The sequence below is a fragment of the Thalassophryne amazonica genome, chromosome 10 (assembly GCF_902500255.1).
Source record: "Thalassophryne amazonica chromosome 10, fThaAma1.1, whole genome shotgun sequence".
Classification (NCBI taxonomy): Eukaryota; Metazoa; Chordata; class Actinopteri; order Batrachoidiformes; family Batrachoididae; genus Thalassophryne; species Thalassophryne amazonica.
In genome coordinates this window covers 84,018,268-84,037,627 of record NC_047112.1, presented here as the reverse complement: position 1 = coordinate 84,037,627, position 19,360 = coordinate 84,018,268, and the positions used below count along the sequence as shown (strand labels likewise).

The following is a 19,360-nucleotide window of genomic DNA, read 5'->3' as shown; positions in this document are numbered from 1 at the left end:
TACAGTACATCTGTTGGCTTTAAAAGGTCAGAGGATGGATACGACAGAATTTATAAAACACAGAGTATCACTTTAGTGTTATATTAAAATCAATTTAAAAATATGGAACGGTATTTTCATTTAACTTACACCATGTGTGTGTGTGTGTGTGTGTGTGTGTGTGTGTGTGTGTGTGTGTGTGTGTGTGTGTGTGTGTGTGTGTGTGTGTGTGTGTGTGTGTGTGTGTGTGTGTGACAGAGTGTCCAAAGCTTCTCAAACAACAGCGCATGTTGGATTTCCCTGTTAAAGGTTTTAAAAACGAAACTAAATGTTTCCCGACAGTCCTCGTTGTTATGACTAAAAGACTTAAAGTTACACAAGATTATGACAACTAAAGGAAATGAGGCAGATTTTTAATTATTTTAAATTTTTTGGAGGGGTGGGGGGGCTTCCACGGGAGGTTAAGTCGGTGAAAGTTTGGGAGGCATAATGTGGACACGCTGTTACAACCTGAAGGAAAGATTAGTAAAGAGCCAAAACTTTGCGTTCGAACTGAAATGTCATAAAGGAGTGGACGCGCGCGGACGGCTGTACCTACCCTGTGCGGGCGCGCGGCCGGCGAGCAGCAGCGCACAAAGGATCATCCACACTTTGGTCTCCATCATCTCGGTGATCCTGATTCCTGTCTCTGCACACACACAGACGCAAAATGTCTCCAATCCGTGCTCACAGCCACACTTCAACCGAGCGCGCTGAGTAAAATCCCAGGAAGACAAACAGACGCTGCTCCGCCGCTGCGTGCGTAGCTCCAGAAGACCGGAGGCGTCGTGCGTGCGCCCCGGTGTGCGCTCTCTCTCTCTCTGTCTCTCTCTCTCTCTCTCTCTGTCTCTCTCTCTCTCTAAGCCGTGCCACGTGTTCTCTGTGCAGCCAACGTGTTTGCGCGCTTATAATTACGCACCAAACTGCGGGCAAACAAACACGCCAAAGTGATTACACACAAATACTAAACACAGCATCAGAACAACACGCCACAGCGCCCAAATCACCAGCAGTTACATATATTTTCTGAATCATGTGGCTTTTTGTCATACTGCAGGGGCGTAGTCTACTAGTCCTCCGTTTAAGGAGGGCGGGGAGGGGGGCGTGACCAGTCACACAAACTTTAACAGTTTTGGCAGAATGATTAAATTAATTTTATAAATAATAAAAAAAACTGTGTATGTAACACCTATAAAGTACCTGTTGTAATAATATGTGTTCAGAATGAACGTATAAGGTTTCTTCCTGTAATCAAAAAGAAACCCTGAGGGAGTTTCAATTTAATTGCTGCTGTTGCCAGTGTACAGGCTCAGGGGGTGGGTGAGTTTACATCTTGTGAAGTGCCTTGGAGCAACTTACATTGTGATTTGGCACTGTGTAAATGAGGTGAATTGTAGTGGCGCAGGAAGTTGGTATACTTAGAATCAGAATATAATTTATTGCCAAGTAAGTTCTCACATACAAGGAATTTGATCTGATGTTATTGGTACATAAACAACAATAAAAGAAAAGGAAAAGGCTATACACCCAACCATTGGGCAGATAAATATAATGTCCTACCTTACCAACCGTTGGGCAGATAAGTCATACATTGAGCGTTACATGCACAACCGTTGGGCAGATTAGTCATACATTGAGCGTTACATGCACAACCGTTGGGCAGATAAGTCATACATTGAGCGTTACATGCACAACCGTTGGGCAGATTAGTCATACATTGAGCGTTACATGCACAACCGTTGGGCAGATTAGTCATACATTGAGCATTACATGCACAAACCGTTGGGCAGATAGTCATACATTGAGCGTTACATGCACAAACCGTTGGGCAGATTAGTCAACATTGAGCGTACATGCACAACCGTGTGGCAGATTAGTCATACATTGAGCGTTACATGCACAACCGTTGGCAGTTAGTCATACATTGAGCGTTACATGCACAACCGTTGGGCAGATCAGTCATACATTGAGCGTTACATGCACAACCGTTGGCGATAAGTCATACATTGAGCGTTACATGCACAACTGTTGCACAGATAAGTCATACATTGAGTGTTACATGCACAAACGTTGGGCGATAAATATAATGTCTTATCTTATTCGCCAACTGTGATCGTGTATATTGACATGTTTTTGTGCATCTAAACTACGTTTTTTTTACACCACTTTTTAAGGCTCTATTTGGTGTAGGTTTGACACATTTATGGCACCGTCTTTAATTACGTGAAAACACAGCAATGATGAAAACAGACAAACTTCATAAGCATTTTTGAACGGGAAGCCTGTTAACAACGATGAAACAGTTTTTTTGAACAAAATGCTGCTTGTTGGCTGTAAGATGATGTAGTTTGACATAGTTCCCTGGGTGTGATGAGCCAAACAGAACCGCTTTAGATTACAGCCCCTCCGCGGGGTGCGAACTTTCCTGCAGCAGGTGAAAAAATATCACCTTTTTTCCCTCCCGCATTGAAACCGGAAGTGTTGTGAAAGTGTAGGAACACGGACCTACAACACGGGGGCGTTTAACAGGAACGGGCAATGGATAAGCCAAACAGTAACAATTTAATGTTGTAAATTGTGCACAACGGAATACAGACAACAATGAGTTTGGGACTACAGTCAATTACACGTTGGGTGATGTGTGGGCAGGCTTGAGGATAGGAGACGCCCGTCCAGAACTGAGCCGGATCCCACACGGCCCTCACCGCCAACGGACTGAAGAACACCGGAGCCGCCAAGTCCTGGGTCCCCAGGTGGTCACCGTCTTCAGCTGTCAAACGTGGTACTGCTGGCAGAGAACAGAAACAGCACAGGTGAGTGTGAGTACGCACACTCAGTAATCCCACAGTCTGTGTTCAATTAGAAGGGAGAGCCTCCACCTCCGATAACACACTCGGACAGCTCCTGAGACAACCACTTATCTGGGTGAGGTGGGAGGCGATGCCGTCGCAGTCCACACTAAACGCCAACACAGCAGACAAGGACTCCGTCACAGGAAAATGGCTGCAAAAGAGATCAGACTTTTGTTCGGTTTTAGATTCAGCAGAGAAGTTACCTCCAAGGTAGCTGATTTCTCGGCGAGGAGGTGGAGATGCAGTCCGGTCTTATGGTGATGGTGATGAGTTGACTGAGTGACAGCTGGTGCTGATGAAGAGTGACAGCTGTCACTCCCAGTGGCTCCGGCGCCCTCTCGTGCTTGAAGCCCGCACTCCAAGCAGGGCGCCATCTGGTGGTGGTGGGCCAGCAGTACCTCCTCTTCAGCGGCCCACACAACAGGACCCCCCCCTCACGGGCGCCTCCTGGTGCCCCGACCAGGCTTGTCGGGTGCCGCCGGTAGAAGTCGGCCAGGAGGGCCAGGTCCAGGATGAAGCTCCCTCTTCACCCAGGAGCGTTCTTCGGGTCCATACCCCTCCCAGTCCATCAAATACTGGAATCCCCGGCCCTTTCAACGGACATCCAGGAGCCGGCGCACGGTCCAGGCAGGCTCTCCATCTATGATCCGGGCAGGAGGCGGCGCCGGTCCGGGGGTGCAGAGAGTTGATGTGTGGTAGGGTTTGATCCGTGAAACATGGAACACTGGATGAATCCGCAGTGAAGCTGGTAGCTTCAGCTTCACTGCGGCCGGACTGAGGACTTTGAGTATGGTTAAAGGGTCCTATGTACCTGTCCTTGAGCTTCTGGAATTCCACCTGCAGGGGGATGTCACTTTGTGGATAGCCAAACCTCCTGCCCAGGCTGGTATGCAGGGGCCGGGGAACGCCCGCAGACGCATGGGTCTTAGCCCTAGTCCGGGCTCTGAGCAGGGCAGAGCGGGCGGTACGCCACACCCGACGGCACTTCCTCAGATGGGCCTGGACCGAGGGCACCCCGACCTCTCCCTCCACTAGCGGAAACAATGGGGGCTGGTACCCCAAACACACCTCAAACGGGGAGAGGCCGGTGGCAGATGAAACTTGGCTATTATGAGCGTACTCGATCCAGGCCAGATGGTCACTCCAGGCCGTCGGGTGCGCGGAGGTCACGCAGCGGAGGGCCTGCTCCAGTTCCTGGTTTGTCCGCTCTGCCTGCCCATTCGTCTGGGGGTGGTACCCAGACGAGAGACTTACGGTGGCCCCCAGTTCCCTGCAGAAACTCCTCCAGACCTGGGAGGAGAACTGAGGACCACGATCCGAGACAATGTCCGATGGAATCCCATGCAGACGCACGACATGGTGGACCAGGAGGTCTGCAGTCTCCTGGGCCGTCGGGAGCTTCGGGAGGGCCACAAAGTGGGCCGCCTTGGAGAACCGGTCCACTATCGTGAGGATGGTAGTCATGCCCTGGGACGGCGGGAGGGCCCATGACAAGTCAGGCCGATGTGAGACCAGGGGCGATGAGGCACGGGCAGAGGCGGGAGGAGGCCTTGGGCGTTGTGGTGGTCGGCTTTGCCCCTGGCACAGGTGGTGCAGGCGTGGACATACTCCCGGACGTCGGCTTCCATAGACGCCCACCAGAAGCGCTGCCGGACCACTGCCACGGGCCTTCGCACCCCTGGATGACAGGAGAGCTTGGAACGTGACAGAAGTCGAGGACCGAGGCCTGGCCTCCTGGTGGGACGTACATTTGTCCTTCGGACCTGTCCCCGGGTCGGGCTCCCATGTCAGGGCCTCCCGGACGGTCTTCCTCCACGTCCCAGGTGAGAGTGGCCACAAACAGTGGACTCGGGGATGATGGTTTCCGTCGGGTCTGACAGCTCGGTCTTGACCTCCTCTTCATGCACCCGGGACAGGGCGTCAGATCGTTGGTTTTTTCGTCCCAGGGCGGTAGGTGATCCAGAAGTCAAACGCCCGAAGAACAGCGACCAGCGGGCTTGCCTGGGGTTCAGACGCCTGGCGGGTCCGAATTGTACTCCAGGTTCCGATGGTCCGTGAAAACCGTAAATGGTACCGATGCTACCTCCAACAGGTGTCCTCCACTCCTCAAGAGCCTCCTTCACCGCAAGAAGTTCCCTATTGCCGACGTCAAGTTCCTTTCAGCCGGGGGTCAACCTGCGGGAAAAAGTAGGCACATGGATGGAGAACCTTGTCGGACTCCCCGCTCTGGGATAGCACGGCTCCTATCCCTGAGTCAGAGGCATCCACTTCAACTACAAACTGGCGATTGGGATCGGGGCTGCACCAGGAACCGGTGCAGTCGAGAACCGGCGTTTCAACTCCCTAAATGCGGCTTCGCACTGATCCGACAGGTGAAGGGGACTTTTGTGGAGGTCAGGGCTGTCAGGGGGCTAAACTACCTGACTGTAGCCTTGATGAACCTCCGGTAGAAATTTGCAAAAACGAGGAAACTGTTGCGGTTTCCTACGGTTTGTTGGTTGGGGTCAATCTCTCACCGCCGCAACCTTGGCCGGATCAGGGGGGTGACGGGGAGTGGAGGAGATTATGAACCCCAGGAAGGACAAAGAAGTGCTGGTGGAACTCGCACTTCTCGCCCTTCACAAACAGCCGGTTCTCCAACAACCGCTGTAGGACCTGACGTACATGCTTGACATGGGTCTCAGGATCCGGAGAAAAGATGAGTATATCGTCTAGATATACGAAGACAAACCGTATGCAGGACAGTCCCGCAAGACGTCATTAACCAACGCTTGGAAACGTCGCGGGCGCATTGGTGAGGCCGAACGGCATGACCAGGTACTCAAAGTGACCTAACGGGGTTGTTGAATGCCATCTTCCACTCGTCTCCCTCCCGGATCCGAACCAGGTGATAAGCATTCCTAAGATCCAATTTTGTGAAAATTTGGGCTCCATGCAAGGGCGTGAACAATTGAATCTAACAGAGGCAAGGGTATCGGTTGTGAACCGTGATCTCGTTCAGCCCTCTGTAATCAATGCTAGGACGGAGAGTCCGCCGTCCTTCTTGCCCACAAAAAAGAAAACCAGAACCATCGGGGAGGTGGAGTCCGGATCAACCCGGCAGCTAACGAGTCCCGGATGTAGGTCTCCATTGATTCGCGTTCCGGACGTGAGAGGTTGTACAGCCTGCTGGACGGGTACTCAGCGCCCGGTATCAAATCATGGCACAATCGTACGGAAGGTGTGGGGGCAGCGTGAGTGCCAGATCCTTGCTGAAGACGTCAGCAAGGTCATGGTACTACGGCTGGCACCGCCGCCAGATTGGGGGGGACTTAAAACTCCTCCTTAGCTGTCACTACCCGGTGGAAAACCGAGGATCCTAAACACCTCCCGGTGGCAGTTTCGATCCACTGCAACCACAACCGCAGACGGCCAATCAATCCGGGGATTGTGTTTTAACACCCATGGAAAACCCAAAATCACTCGGGAGGTAGAAGGTGTTACATAAAACACAATCTCCTCCCTGTGATTCCCAGATACAACCAAAGTCACGGGCTGTGTCTCGTGTGTGATTAGTGGAAGAAGGGTGCCATTCTAGTGCCCGCACCGACAATGGTGACAGTAAGGGCACACTAGAGGGAGCCCAACCTCCTTTGCCCATCTGCTATCCATCAGATTCCCCTCAGACCACCCGTGTCCACCAGTGCTGGGGCGTGAAGGGTTAGATCCCCACTCAGGATTGTGACTGGGATACGTGCAGATTTTGGGGTCTCCCTGCGTGGGTATTGTGACCCACCCTTAGCCAGTCTCTAAGGACGAGTGCTGTTGTTTTGACCGTTTGGGGCATACTCTCTGTGTGTGCTCGGTTGAGCTGCAGAGAAAACACTCTCCACGGATCAGCCTCCTTTGTCTCTGATCAGATCGCTTTTTGGCCCTGCTCGTTTCCATAGCAACATCAGCAGGGGGAGGTGTCGTCACGTGGAGAGTCCTGGCTGTGGAGCGTGGGGAAGTCGGCTCCCTTTCGGACCCGGGAGGAAGAGGGACGGCTTGTGCCTGACCACGCCCTTCGTCTCGCTCCCGTCGGTGTTCCGTTAATCGGTTGTCTAACCGTATAACCAGGTCGATAAGCCCGTCTAAATCCCACGGCTCGTCCTTCGCCACCAGGTGCTCCTTAAGGACCAGAGACAGTCCGTTTACAAAGGCGGCGCGAGCGCAACAGCATTCCAGCCGGCTCGCGCTGCCGCGATGCGGAAGTCAACTGCATACTTCGCTGCGCTTCGACACCCCTGTCGTATCGACAGCAGCACGCTTGAAGCGGTCTCGCCTCTATGAGGGTGGTCGAACACCTGTCGGAACTCCCTCACAAACTCAGTGTAAACCGTTAGGAGCCGTGAATTCTGCTCCCAGAGCGCCGTAGCCCAGGTGCGTGCCTCTCCTCGAAGCAAATTTATAACGTAAGCCACCCGGCTAGCGTCCGACGCGTACATGACGGGACGCTGTGAAAAGACAAGCAAGCACTGCATCAAGAAGTCCGCGCACGTCTCCACACAGCCTCCGTACGGCTCCAGAGGGCTTATGTATGCTTCAGGGGAAGGTGGGGGGGTTCGTTGAACGACCAGTGGAACATCTGTCTCTGGCATTCGGTCAGCAGGAGGAGGTGCTGCAGCAGCGCCCTGAGCATGCGCTTCCACCTGGGCGGTGAGAGCCTCCATCCTTTGATTGAGAACAATGCTCTGCTCGGTAACTAAGTCCAACCGAGCAGTAAAAGCGGTTAAGATGTGCTGCAGCTCACCTAACATGCCTCCTGCTGGTGCCTGTGCACCTCGCTCTTCCATTGGCTGTTCAAGCGATGGTTGACGCCCCTCAGGATCCATGACGCTGGCCGAGAAATCCTGTTGTGAAAGTGTAGGAACACGGACCCACAACAGGGGGCGTTAAATGAACGGGCAATGGATAAGCCAAACAGTAACAATTTAATGTTGTAAATTGTGCACAACGGAATACAGACAACAATCAGTTTGGGACTACAGTCAATTACACGTTGGGTGATGTGTGGGCAGGCTTGAGGATAGGAGACGCCCGTCCAGAACTGAGCCGGATCCCACACGGCCCTCACCGCCAACAGACCTGAAGAACATCGGAGCCGCCAAGTCCTGGGTCCCCAGGTGGTCACTGTCTTCAGCTGTCAGACCTGGTACTGCTGGCAGAGAACAGAAACAGCACAGGTGAGTGTGAGTACGCACACTCAGTAATCCCACAGTCTGTGTTCAATTAGGAGGGAAAACCTCCACCTCCGATAACACACTTGGACAGCTCCTGAAACAACCACTTATCTGGGTGGGGTGGGAGGCGAAGCCGTCGCAGTCCACACCAAACGCCAACACAGCAGACAAGGACTCCGTCACAGGAAAACGGCTGCAAAAGAGATCAGACTTTTGTTCGGTTTTAGATTCAGCAGAGAAGTTACCTCCAAGGTAGCCGATTTCTCGGCGAGGAGGTGGAGTTGCAGTCCGGCCTTTATGGTGATGGTGATGAGTTGACTGAGTGACAGCTGGTGCTGATGAAGAGTGACAGCTGTCACTCCCAGTGGCTCCGGCGCCCTCTCGGGCTTGAAGCCCGCACTCCAAGCAGGGCGCCATCTGGTGGTGGTGGGCCAGCAGTACCTCCTCTTCAGCGGCCCACACAACACGGAAGTGAGTTTACAAGCGCACTCATTGATCGGTTGTGGTTGGGCGTATATGCTCGCGAATTTACTTTATTGACCCAACGGTTGGACGTATAGTCGGGCATATAACGGTTTAGGCGTACATTATGTGCCCTGTGTGTGTGTGTGTGGGGGGGGGGTGCAGGGTAAATGGGGGTCTGTGGCATTATAAGTTTACCTGCAGATAGAAAGAAGCTGTTTTTGTGTCTTGAGGTTTTAGTCCTGATGGATCTCAGCTGTCTGCCAGAGGGGAGAATGTCCTGGGTGAGAGGGATCGGCCACTATCTTCCTTGCTCGCCTCAGGGCCCTGGAGGGGCTGCATCCCAAAGAGAAAGTCCCTGGTTCAAAACTGTGCCCATTGTACATCTGAAGCTGTGACAGGAAGGACATCCAGAACAGAAGAAGCTCAAAGAAATTACAAGCAATTATTACCTTCACCAGTGAAGTTGGAGGAGGTAATAATTGTATGTACAGTATAAAGGGTATACTGTATATACTGTATATACAATATAAAATACTGTATACAAAAAATATACAGTATTTTTTGTCTTTCTGATGCCTGATTCTGTTTTTTTCTTTCTGTTTAAGGTGCAGCTCCATCCAGAGATAGGAGTTGTGTTTGTGTTGGTGACCCTCCTGTCCTGTGCGCCAATAGCATTTTTTGTATATTCGTCCATGAATTGTTCTGTGAATTGTTCTGTAATTTATGTTTGTAGCATGGCTCAAGCAGAGGGTCACCCCTTTGAGTCTGGTCTGCTTGAGGTTTCTTCCTCAGAGGGAGTTTTTCCTTACCACTGTTGCTCTGGGGGTTGGTAAGGTAAGACCTTACCTGTGTGAAGCGCTTTGAAGCAACTCTGTTGTGATTTGGCGCTATATAAATGAAAAATAAATTGAAATTAAATTGAGGAGGTAATGCTTTTGCAACGGTTTATTTGTCTGTCTGTCTGTGAACAGCCTGGAGCTCATAATTTTTCATATATCATTATGAAATTTTTTTTACTGTAGATTCATATCCTGATAGGCAAGAAGTGATTAAATTTTCAACCCCAAAGGTCAAATCCAGGAAAAATCTCAAATATTTGGAAAAATTCCTATTTTTAACACTGAACAAATTTTTAAAAAATCGCAACTCTGTCAAAAAATCAAATTTCTTTCATATTTGAAAGCATTATGTAGGATGGTATCCTTTATGGACTGAGAAAGTTTGATCCGGCTCTGATCCAGATTACAGATTTTGTGGCCATTTAAATTTAACATTGAAAACCCCATTTAATGTATATTTTAAATTATATCTGACTCAAACATGCCCCAATCAATCTCATATTTGAAAGTGAGGTGTAGACTGGCACTCACTATCGCCTGACAAAATTTGATCTGGATTTGATCTGGATTATGGATTTTGTGGACATATGAATTTAATATTGAAAAGCCCATTTGCTGTACATTTTGCATTATATTTCAATCAAAAGAGGCTCAGTCACTCTCATTTTTTCTGTTATGGATTTAACTACACCACCAAAATTGGATGGAGGTTCCAAATATGATGCATGCTTGTCTTGCTTCCACTTATCAGTCAGAAACTAAGAGCCGAAAAGCAATTACTTTTGCCATGAAGCCCAAAACTGAGCTCAGGTCCATCCTGTTTTCACTGATCATCCTTGAGATGTTTCTACAGCTTAATTGGAGTCCACATGGGATAAATTCACTTGATTGGACATGATTTGGAAAGACACACACCTGTCTACATATAAGGTTCCACAGTTGACAGTGCATGTCAGAGCACAAACCAAGCATGAAGTCAAAGGAATTGTCTGTACACCTCTGAGACGGAATTGTCTCAAGGCACAAATCTGGGGAAGGGTACAGAAACATTTCTGCTGCTTTGAAGATCCCAGTGAGCACAGTGGGCTCCATCATCTGTAAATAGAAGAAATTCAGATGCACCAGGACTCTTCCTAGAGCTGGCTGGCCGTCTAAACTGAGCGATCGGGGGAGAAGGGCCTTAGTCAGTGAGGTGACCAAGAACCCGATGGTCACTCTGCCACAACCATCTTTGCAGGAATCTACCAATCATGTCTGCATGGTCAACCCAGTCTCACGGCAAGTCATGATTCAGCAGCATGAAATATACATTTATCTAATGGTTTGTGATATTGTGACGAAAAGCGCCTCATTTTCGTCATGGCAGCACAAATTCATTGTAATTCATTCCGTGATGGTTGCACAAAATTAAAAGTGAAGCGGGGGGGGCGGGGTCGGGGTGGTTATGGTTAGGGTTGGGGGAAGGAGTAGGGTTAGTAATAGTGAGTTTAAAAAACCACCATCACAAAAATTCATTTCGTGATGGCAGCACGAAAAAAAAAAAAAACGTGAGACTGGGCTGGTATGGTACAGTGGCCAGATGGAAGTCAGTCCTTAGAGTTTGCCAAAAGGCACTTGAAGGACTCTCAGACCATGAGAAACAAAATTCTCTGGTCTGATGAGACAAAGATTGAACTCTTTGGTGTGAATGCCGTTTCATTAATTTCTATCTTTCAGCAGGACAATGACTCTAAGCACACAGCCAAGATATCAAAGGAGTGGCTTCAGGACAACCCTATGAATGTCCTTGAGTGGACCAGCAAAACCCAGACCTGAATCAAATTGAACATCTCTGGAGAGATCTGAAAATGTCTGTGCACCGACACTCCTCATCCAACCTGTTGGAGCTTGAGATGTGCTGCAATGAGAAATGGGCAAAACTGCCTAAAGATAGGTGCACCAAGCTTGTGGCATCATATTCAAGAAGACTTGAGGCTGTAATTTTTGCCAAAGGTGCATCCACAAAGTATTGAGCAAAAGGTGTCAACACTTATGTACATGCGATTTCTTAGCTGCTTTTTTGTTCAGCTATCCATAATTTAAATTGACGTTTGTTTGGCCAATGTATGCCAATCCACAAGGGCATTTTAAGAGCTATACTACATGTGTAGTATTACAATTGATAAATGAAGAAATAGAATATTGCGTACCAGCACGAGGATCAGAGAAAAACAAGCATTAGTGGAATTAGAACAATGTGCACAATTGCCACATCTAAAGAAACCTTTTGGTGGGCTGGAAGGCCAGACGGGAATAATCAAATCTGAATGAACAAGTCTATCACGAATATTTCGGGCACGCCTAAATATACGAGTAAATTTAGGCGGTTCAGCACAGATGTCTTTAAGTGTGGGATCACTCTTAAGAATGTGCCAGTGTTTATAAATTATGTTTTTATTCTTCCCGCCAATGGAGTATAGCAGGTAGAAAAAAACAATTTAGATGTTGAAGAAGATTTAGATTTTTTTTTCTTAAGTAAAGAGGCACGATCAGTATTTAGAGCTCTGTCCCATGCTTTACCAATATCAATTTTACTATAACCACTTTGTTCAAACAGAGTTGCTAGATGAACTGCTTTTGTCAAAAAATCAGTAATAGAACTACAGTTTCTTCTGACTCGCAAAAACTGACCCACTGGTATGTTACAAACTAAATGGGGCGGATGATTACTATCTGATCTCAATAAAGTATTTCTACTAAGAGGTTTACGGTAAATAGTTGATTGCAAAAGATTATTAGCATCCTGATAAATAGTGAGATCTAAGAAATCTATGGAATGAGGATTATAATTCATAGTAAAAGATAAATAGTCTGTGGTGAAATTAATATAATTCAAAAATTGATTTAACTCATCATGTGTGCTCCTCCAAATTAAGAGGACATCATCAATGTACGAGGTCTGTCAATAAAGTAACGTACCTTTTTATTTTTCAAAAACTATATGGATTTGAATCATGTGCGATTACATCAGCACATCAGCCAACCTTGAACCCTCGTGCACATGCGTGAGTTTTTCCATGCCTGTCGGTTGCGTCATTCGCTTGTGGGCAGGCTTTGAGTGAGCACTGGTCCACCCCTCTCGTCTTTTTTTTCATTATTCAGGAATGGCTCAGAGACTGCCGCTTTGCTTGATCAAAATTTTTTCAAAAACTTTGAGGCACATCCGAGTGGACACCATTCGAGAAATTCAGCTGGTTTTCGGTGAAAATTTTAACGGCTGATGAGAGATTATGGAGTGTTACTGTTGCTTTAAGGACTTCCCACGGAGAGTAAAAAAATAGTAAAATAGTAATAGTAAAAAAATAAAAAGGACCGTTACTTTATTGACAGACCTCGTATCTACACCATAATGATATTTTTGAGTGAAAAGGGTTATTTTAAATACTAAAGATATGGTTCTCTTCCCAAAAACCCATCACTAAACAGGTGTATGATGGAGCAAAGGCACTCCCCCTAGCAGTCCCCTGTAGTTGTAGATAATATTTCTCTGAATATTTAAAAAAATTATTCGATAAGACAGTCTCATCCAATTTAATCAAAAAGTCTGAAGGTGGCAGCTCATCAGTAAGACGTTTAGCAAGATAGAAGGAAATTGCTTCTACGCCTGCGTGGTGAAGTATGCATGTATGTAGGCGGTGTACATCCAAAGACACAAGGATATCATCACTTACACAATTCCAATTATTGATTAGATTTAGGACATCAGTGGTATCCTCAAGACATGAAGGTAAATTACGAACAAACTTTGCCAGAAAAAAAGTCAACAAATTGTGAAAGGGGCTCAGTAAGACTCCCTATTCCAGAAACGATAGGCCGTAACGGAGGGTCATCCAAATGTTTATGAATTTGGATAAACCATAAAATACTGGACAACGAGGATATTCACTTAAAAGAAAGGCCTTCTCTTTTTCTGTTATCCAGCCCTTCTTATAAGATGAATCAATAAATTCATGAATCATACTATTAATATTAGAAGTGGGATTGGAAGGTAAAAGTTGATAGTGTTTTAGATTATTCAACAGTTTCAAAATACCATATACTTCTGCAACCCCATAACAACAACACGACCACCCCCTTATCGGCGGGGCGAATGATGATATCCCATCTGGATTCCAAAAATCTTAATACATCAATCACTCTGTGTCATATTTTGATATCTTTAGATGGACATAAAGCACCTAATTTAGCAAATTCCTGCCTCAACTACCTGGCTAACAGTCACTAGAGTAGGATTTAAATTTGAAGAAGGCAAAAAACTTGATTTTCTTTTTAAAAGGAGTAACTTCTCTTAGAGACTCACTAATATTGGAATCCAAATCACTTTATTATTAGACTCATTATTAGATTTTACTTAAAAGCCACGCTGTTGTAACACGTGCAGAATGTGGCTTGGCATTGTGTTGCTGAAATAAGCCAGGGACATCCCTGAAGAAGATGTTGCTTGGATGGCAGCATGTGTTGCTCCAAAACCTGGAATGTACCTTTCAGCATTGATGGTGCCATCAAGATGTGTAAGTTGTCCATGCCATGGGCACTAACACACCCCCCACACCATCACAGATGCTGGCTTTTGAACTTTGCGCTGGTAACAATCTGGATGCCTCTTTTTTCCTCTTTTGTCTGGAGGACACGACGTCCATGATTTCCAAAAAACAATTTGAAATGTGGACTCATCAGACCACAGCACACTTTTCCACTTTGCATCTGTCCATTTCAAATGAGCTCGGGCCCAGAGAAGGCGGCGGCGTTTCTGGATGTTGTTGATGTATGGCTTTCGCTTTGCATGGTAGAGTTTTAACTTGGACTTGTAGATGTAGCAAAGAACTGTGTTAACTGACAATGGGTTTCTGAAGTGTTCCTGAGCCCACGCGGTAAGATCCTTGACACAATGATGTCGGTTTTTAATGCAGTGCCGCCTGAGGGATCAAAGCTCACGGGTATTCAATGTTGGTTTTCAGCCTTGCCGCTTACATGTAGAAAGTTTTCCAGATTCTCTGAATCTTCTGATTATATTATGGACTGTAGATGATGGAATCCCTAAATTCCTTGCAATTGAACATTGAGAAACGTTGTTCTTAAACTGTTGGACTATTTTTTCACACAGTTGTTCACAAAGTGGTGATCCTCACCCCGTCTTTGCTTGTGAATAACTGAGACTTTTGGTTATGCTCCTTGTATACCCAATGATGACACTTACAATTAGTGTCCTCAGTTCCCAAATGCTTATTGAGTGTTGTTAGAAGGAAAGGTGATGTAACACAGTGGTAAACATACCGCTGTCCCAGCTTTTTTGAAACGTGTTGCAGGCATCCATTTCAAAATGAGCAAATATTTGCACATAAACAATAAAGTTTATCAGTTTGAACATTAAATATCTTGTCTTTGTGGTGTATTCAATTTAATATAGGTTGAAGAGGATTTGCAATCATTGTATTCTGTTTTTATTTACATTTTACACAACGTCCCAATTTCATTGGAATTGGGGTTGTACTTACCTACGTACCGACCTGGGTTCTGTGTTCTCAGGGTGCAGGACTACTTAGTGTCCCTAGGGTGAATAAAAAGTTTGTGGGTCACAGAGCTTTCTCTTATGGTGCCCCTGTTCTGTGGAATGATCTCCCTGCATCAATAAAGCAGTCAGATTCTGTAGAGACTTTCATACTGGCATAGTATGTTACTACAGTTTTTACCCTTTTAAATTAATTTTATTCGGAAATGGAACAGGCCGCAGCCTCAACTTTATCTAAACTCTGGGTCTTTTAATGAAGCTTAGGGCTAGTGGCCGGTGATCACCTTTGTATTTCTTCTGTTTTTCTTGTTGCTTAATGCTGATAAATTATCCTGTATTTGTTGTCTTTCTGATGCCTGATTCTCTTTTTTTTCTCTCTGTTTGAGAGATGGGAGTGTCTACTTCTGCAACCCTCTTGTCCTGTGCATTTCCTGTATATTTGTTTTGTAAATTGTTTTGTCAATTGTGTCGGTAGCATGGCCCAAGCAGAGGTTCACCCCTGTGAGTCTGCTCTGCTTGAGGTTTCTTCCTCAAATCATCAGAGGGAGTTTTTCCTTACCACTGTTGCCTGTGTGCTTGCTGTAGGGGTTGGTAAGATTAGACCTTACTTGTGTGAAGAGCATTGAGACAACTTTGTTGTGTTTTTGCACGATATAAATGAAATTTTAAAAAAAAATGGAAAAACTTGTGTTTTAATCTTTCAACATCAAAGGGACACATCCAATTATACATTTTGAAGCATTTGTTACAAATCAGTTGTGGGTATATTGAGGCCCCAATTAGCACAGCTCATGGTGGCCTCCTTTTTAAAGCAATACAGACCCTGCAACAATGTTCAAAACAAGTTTTAAACCATTCTGGAGCAGTGTTTTATACTTCGCCTTCACTAATTTGCAGTACGGAAAAATGTTTTGGCATCATCCCAGCCACATGTTGTTTAATTCTGGTTTTTACTTTCCTATTTTGTTGCATTGGCCCTGAATTTGCCCACATAGTGGGCATCATGTTTCTTCATGTGTGGGATAGTACATAGACAAAACAAAGTTGGTTTTTCAGGTGATTTGGTGCAACAAAGTTCACGAGATGTGAAAGGGTTTGTCCTCATTTATACATGTTTTAATGCAGTGAGTTAAAAGATGACAGCATTTATTATTTTGAAGTTATTGTCTACACAAGCAGGCTGGGTTAGACTAACTCACTCACCCACTCATCTATATATTTGCTGTCCAAACCCTATTTGACCACTTCACTGTTACCCTTCTCCAACACAATCAGTCCAGTTTTATTTTTTCAAACAGCCTTGCTCTGCTTACAAATGAGTTTGCGTGCCTACAAATACGTACAATCCGTCTCAACAACTTCCAGGTGATGCCGACCAAAATATTTAGACTCCTAGGAATCAGCATCACTATGTTTTGTTACAACAAAATGTCACCTTGACCTCGCCCTGGTACATCATCTGCTTGTGGGCTCTAAACTCTCACACAGGAAGATTGTGATGTTTAAAGGGGACATTCTTCCTGTAATTAGCAGGGTAAGTTTTGGCATAATGGAATCAGTCTGTCGCTGGGTTTCCATTACAGATTTGCGGACACATTAGGCAATATATTCAGACTGTCATCATCAAAACACAATGGCCAAATAACTGCGTTTCTGTTGAGTGATGTAATGCAACTACTGGATTTTGTCCTATTTTGCAGGTGAGGCTCTTACTATAACTGCCATTCTAATTGTGATGGAGATAGATGGTAGATCCAGTTAAATATTGGCCTTTCATTGTTTTTTGTTTCAATACAATATTCACATAACATCTCTTATGAGGTTTGCTCTATACCTCTTACTCCATCCACACACACACACACACACACACACACACACACACACACACACACACACACACACACACACACACACACACACACACACACACACACACACACACACACTGTGCCATGTATTTAACAATGTCCTGTAATTCTTTCTGTGACCTATCAAGTGACCTATAATTGAAGAAAAATTGTTTCAATTGCAGTTTTGCAAAATGTCTTTTCTTAAATCACTTGAAAAAACCCCATCATGCGAGCATAAAATGTTTTTGCAATATTTGAGATTTTTCAAAACACGTGCCCCCGCGACCCTTAATTGGACTATGCGGTTGAAGATGAGTGTGAGTGTGTGTGTGTGTGTGTGTGTGTGTGTTGTGTTTCCATTAAATGCATTTTCATTTTGCTACTTTGAATGTTAGTGCAGCAGATAACTGAAACAATCCTTCAAATGGTGATACAAACACCAACAAAAAAGTGATGCAAATTATTAGTTGAGCTAATAAGATTAATAAATGTAATAGTTTTGACTGTGTTGAATGTTTGGTCCCCAAAGTAAAAGATCAAACAAGGTCAATGTCCATTGGATTCTATGATATGTGACATATGTTACCCCGTAACGTGATAAGTAAGCATGACACATGGTCCACACTATTCCTTTTTAAAACCCTGTTAACTCAAATAATAATTTGCATCACTTTTTACCAACATTGGAGCAACTTTACAACCCCAATTCCAATGAAGTTGGGACGTTAAAATGTAAAGAAAAACAGAATACAATGATTTGCAAATCCTCTTCAACCTATATTCAACTGAATATAGTACAAAGACAAGATATTTAATGATCAAAGTGATAGACTTTATTGTTTTTTTGCAAATGTTACATGGACCTTTGTCACCATTCTTGCTGTTTTTACCCCATAACTCCATAACATTCATTCACCGATAGTCCAAACTATACCTTTTTGGAATCTTTATGATGAGGCAAATAATGTGGTATAGGTTTCAATATGATTGGAGCATCTTTTAATTTGGACCCCTGTGTAATTAATTCTTCAGTTGACCCCTACCTGAGTGCCCCTTGAAAATTCAAGTGGCCAATCTTTTTTTTTTTTCAAAAATGCAATGTCTAAGGAGTATTTGTGCCGAATTTGATGTTTGTATCACCATTTGCAGGATTCCGCTCTAAATATTCTCTTATCTGTTGCACCATAGGGGGGTTTATAATTCAACAAAATGCTGGGAATGAGTTCAGATTAACCACATATCCATAAAAACTAAATTTTGCAACGTTATTTTGTATTTAGATTGGCTGCTAGCATATGTGTGAAAACCGCAGATACAGTGAGGAAAATAAGTATTTGAACACCCTGCGATTTTGCAAGTTCTCCCACTTAGAAATCATGGAGGGGTCTGAAATTTTCATCTTCGGTGCATGTCCACTGTGAGAGACATAATCTAAAAAAAAAAATAAAATAAAATAAAAAAAAAATCCGGAAATCACAATGTACGATTTTTTTTAATAATTTATTTGTATGTTACTGCTGCAAATAAGTATTTTAACACCTGTGAAAATCAGTGTTAATATTTGGTACAGTAGCCTTTGTTTGCAATTACAGAGGGCAAACGTTTCCTGTAGTTTTTCACCAGGTTTGCACACACTGCAGCAGGGATTTTGGTCCACTCCTCCATACAGATCTTCTCTAGATCTTTCAGGTTTGGAGTTTCAGCTCCCTCCAAAGATTTTCTATTGAGTTCAGGTCTGGAGACTGGCCAAGGTCTGGAGACTCCAGGACCTTGAAATGCTTCTTAAGGAGCCCCTCCTTAGTTGCCCTGGCTGTGTGTTTGGGGTCATTGTCATGCTGGAAGACCCAGCCATGACCCATCTTCAATGCTCTTACTGAGGGAAGGAGGTTGTTTGCCAAAATCTCGCAATACATGACCCCCATCCATCCTCCCTTGAATACGGTGCAGTTGTCCTGTCCCCTTTGCAGAAGAGCACCCCCAGAGTATGATGTTTCCACCCCTATGCTTCATGGTTGGGATGGTTTTCTTGGGGTTGTTCTCATCCTCTAAAAATGCTAAGTGGAGTTGATTCCAAAAAGCTCTATTCTGGTCTCATCTGACCACATGACCTTCTCCCATGCCTCCTCTGGATCATCCAGATGGTCACTGGTGAACTTCAAACGGGCCTGGACATGTGCTGGCTTGAGCAGCTGTAGGATTTTAAACCATGACAGCATCATGTGTTACTAATGTAATCTTTGTGACTGTGGTCCCAGCTCTCTTCAGGTCATTGATCAGGTCCTCCTGTGTAGTTCTGAGCTTTCTCAGAATCATCCTTACCCCACAAAGTGAGATCTTGCATGGAATCCAGGACCGAGGGAGATTGACAGTCATCTTGTTTTTCTTCCACTTTCTAATAAATAATCATAACAGTTGTTGTCTTCTACCAAGCTGCTTGCCTGTTGTCCTGTAGTCCATCCCACCCTTGTGTAGGTCTACAGTTTTGTCCCTGGTGTCCTTAGACAGCTCTTTGGTCTTGGCTATGGTGGACAGGTTGGAGTGTGATTGATTGAGTGTGTGAACAGGTGTCTTTTATAAAGGTAACAAG

General features: G+C 45.4%; 1 protein-coding gene across 1 annotated transcript in view; it reads right to left on the bottom strand.

Annotated features, from left to right (window-relative positions):
- Positions 1 to 865, bottom strand: part of LOC117519084 (flocculation protein FLO11-like) — a 30,650-nt gene extending 29,785 nt beyond the window's left edge. Inside the window, exon 1 of the mRNA XM_034180386.1 lies at positions 578 to 865. Coding sequence (XP_034036277.1) covers positions 578 to 644 — 67 coding nt within the window. The 5' untranslated portion in view covers positions 645 to 865. The remainder of the gene's footprint in view (positions 1 to 577) is intronic.
- Positions 866 to 19,360: the final 18,495 nt, after the last annotated feature.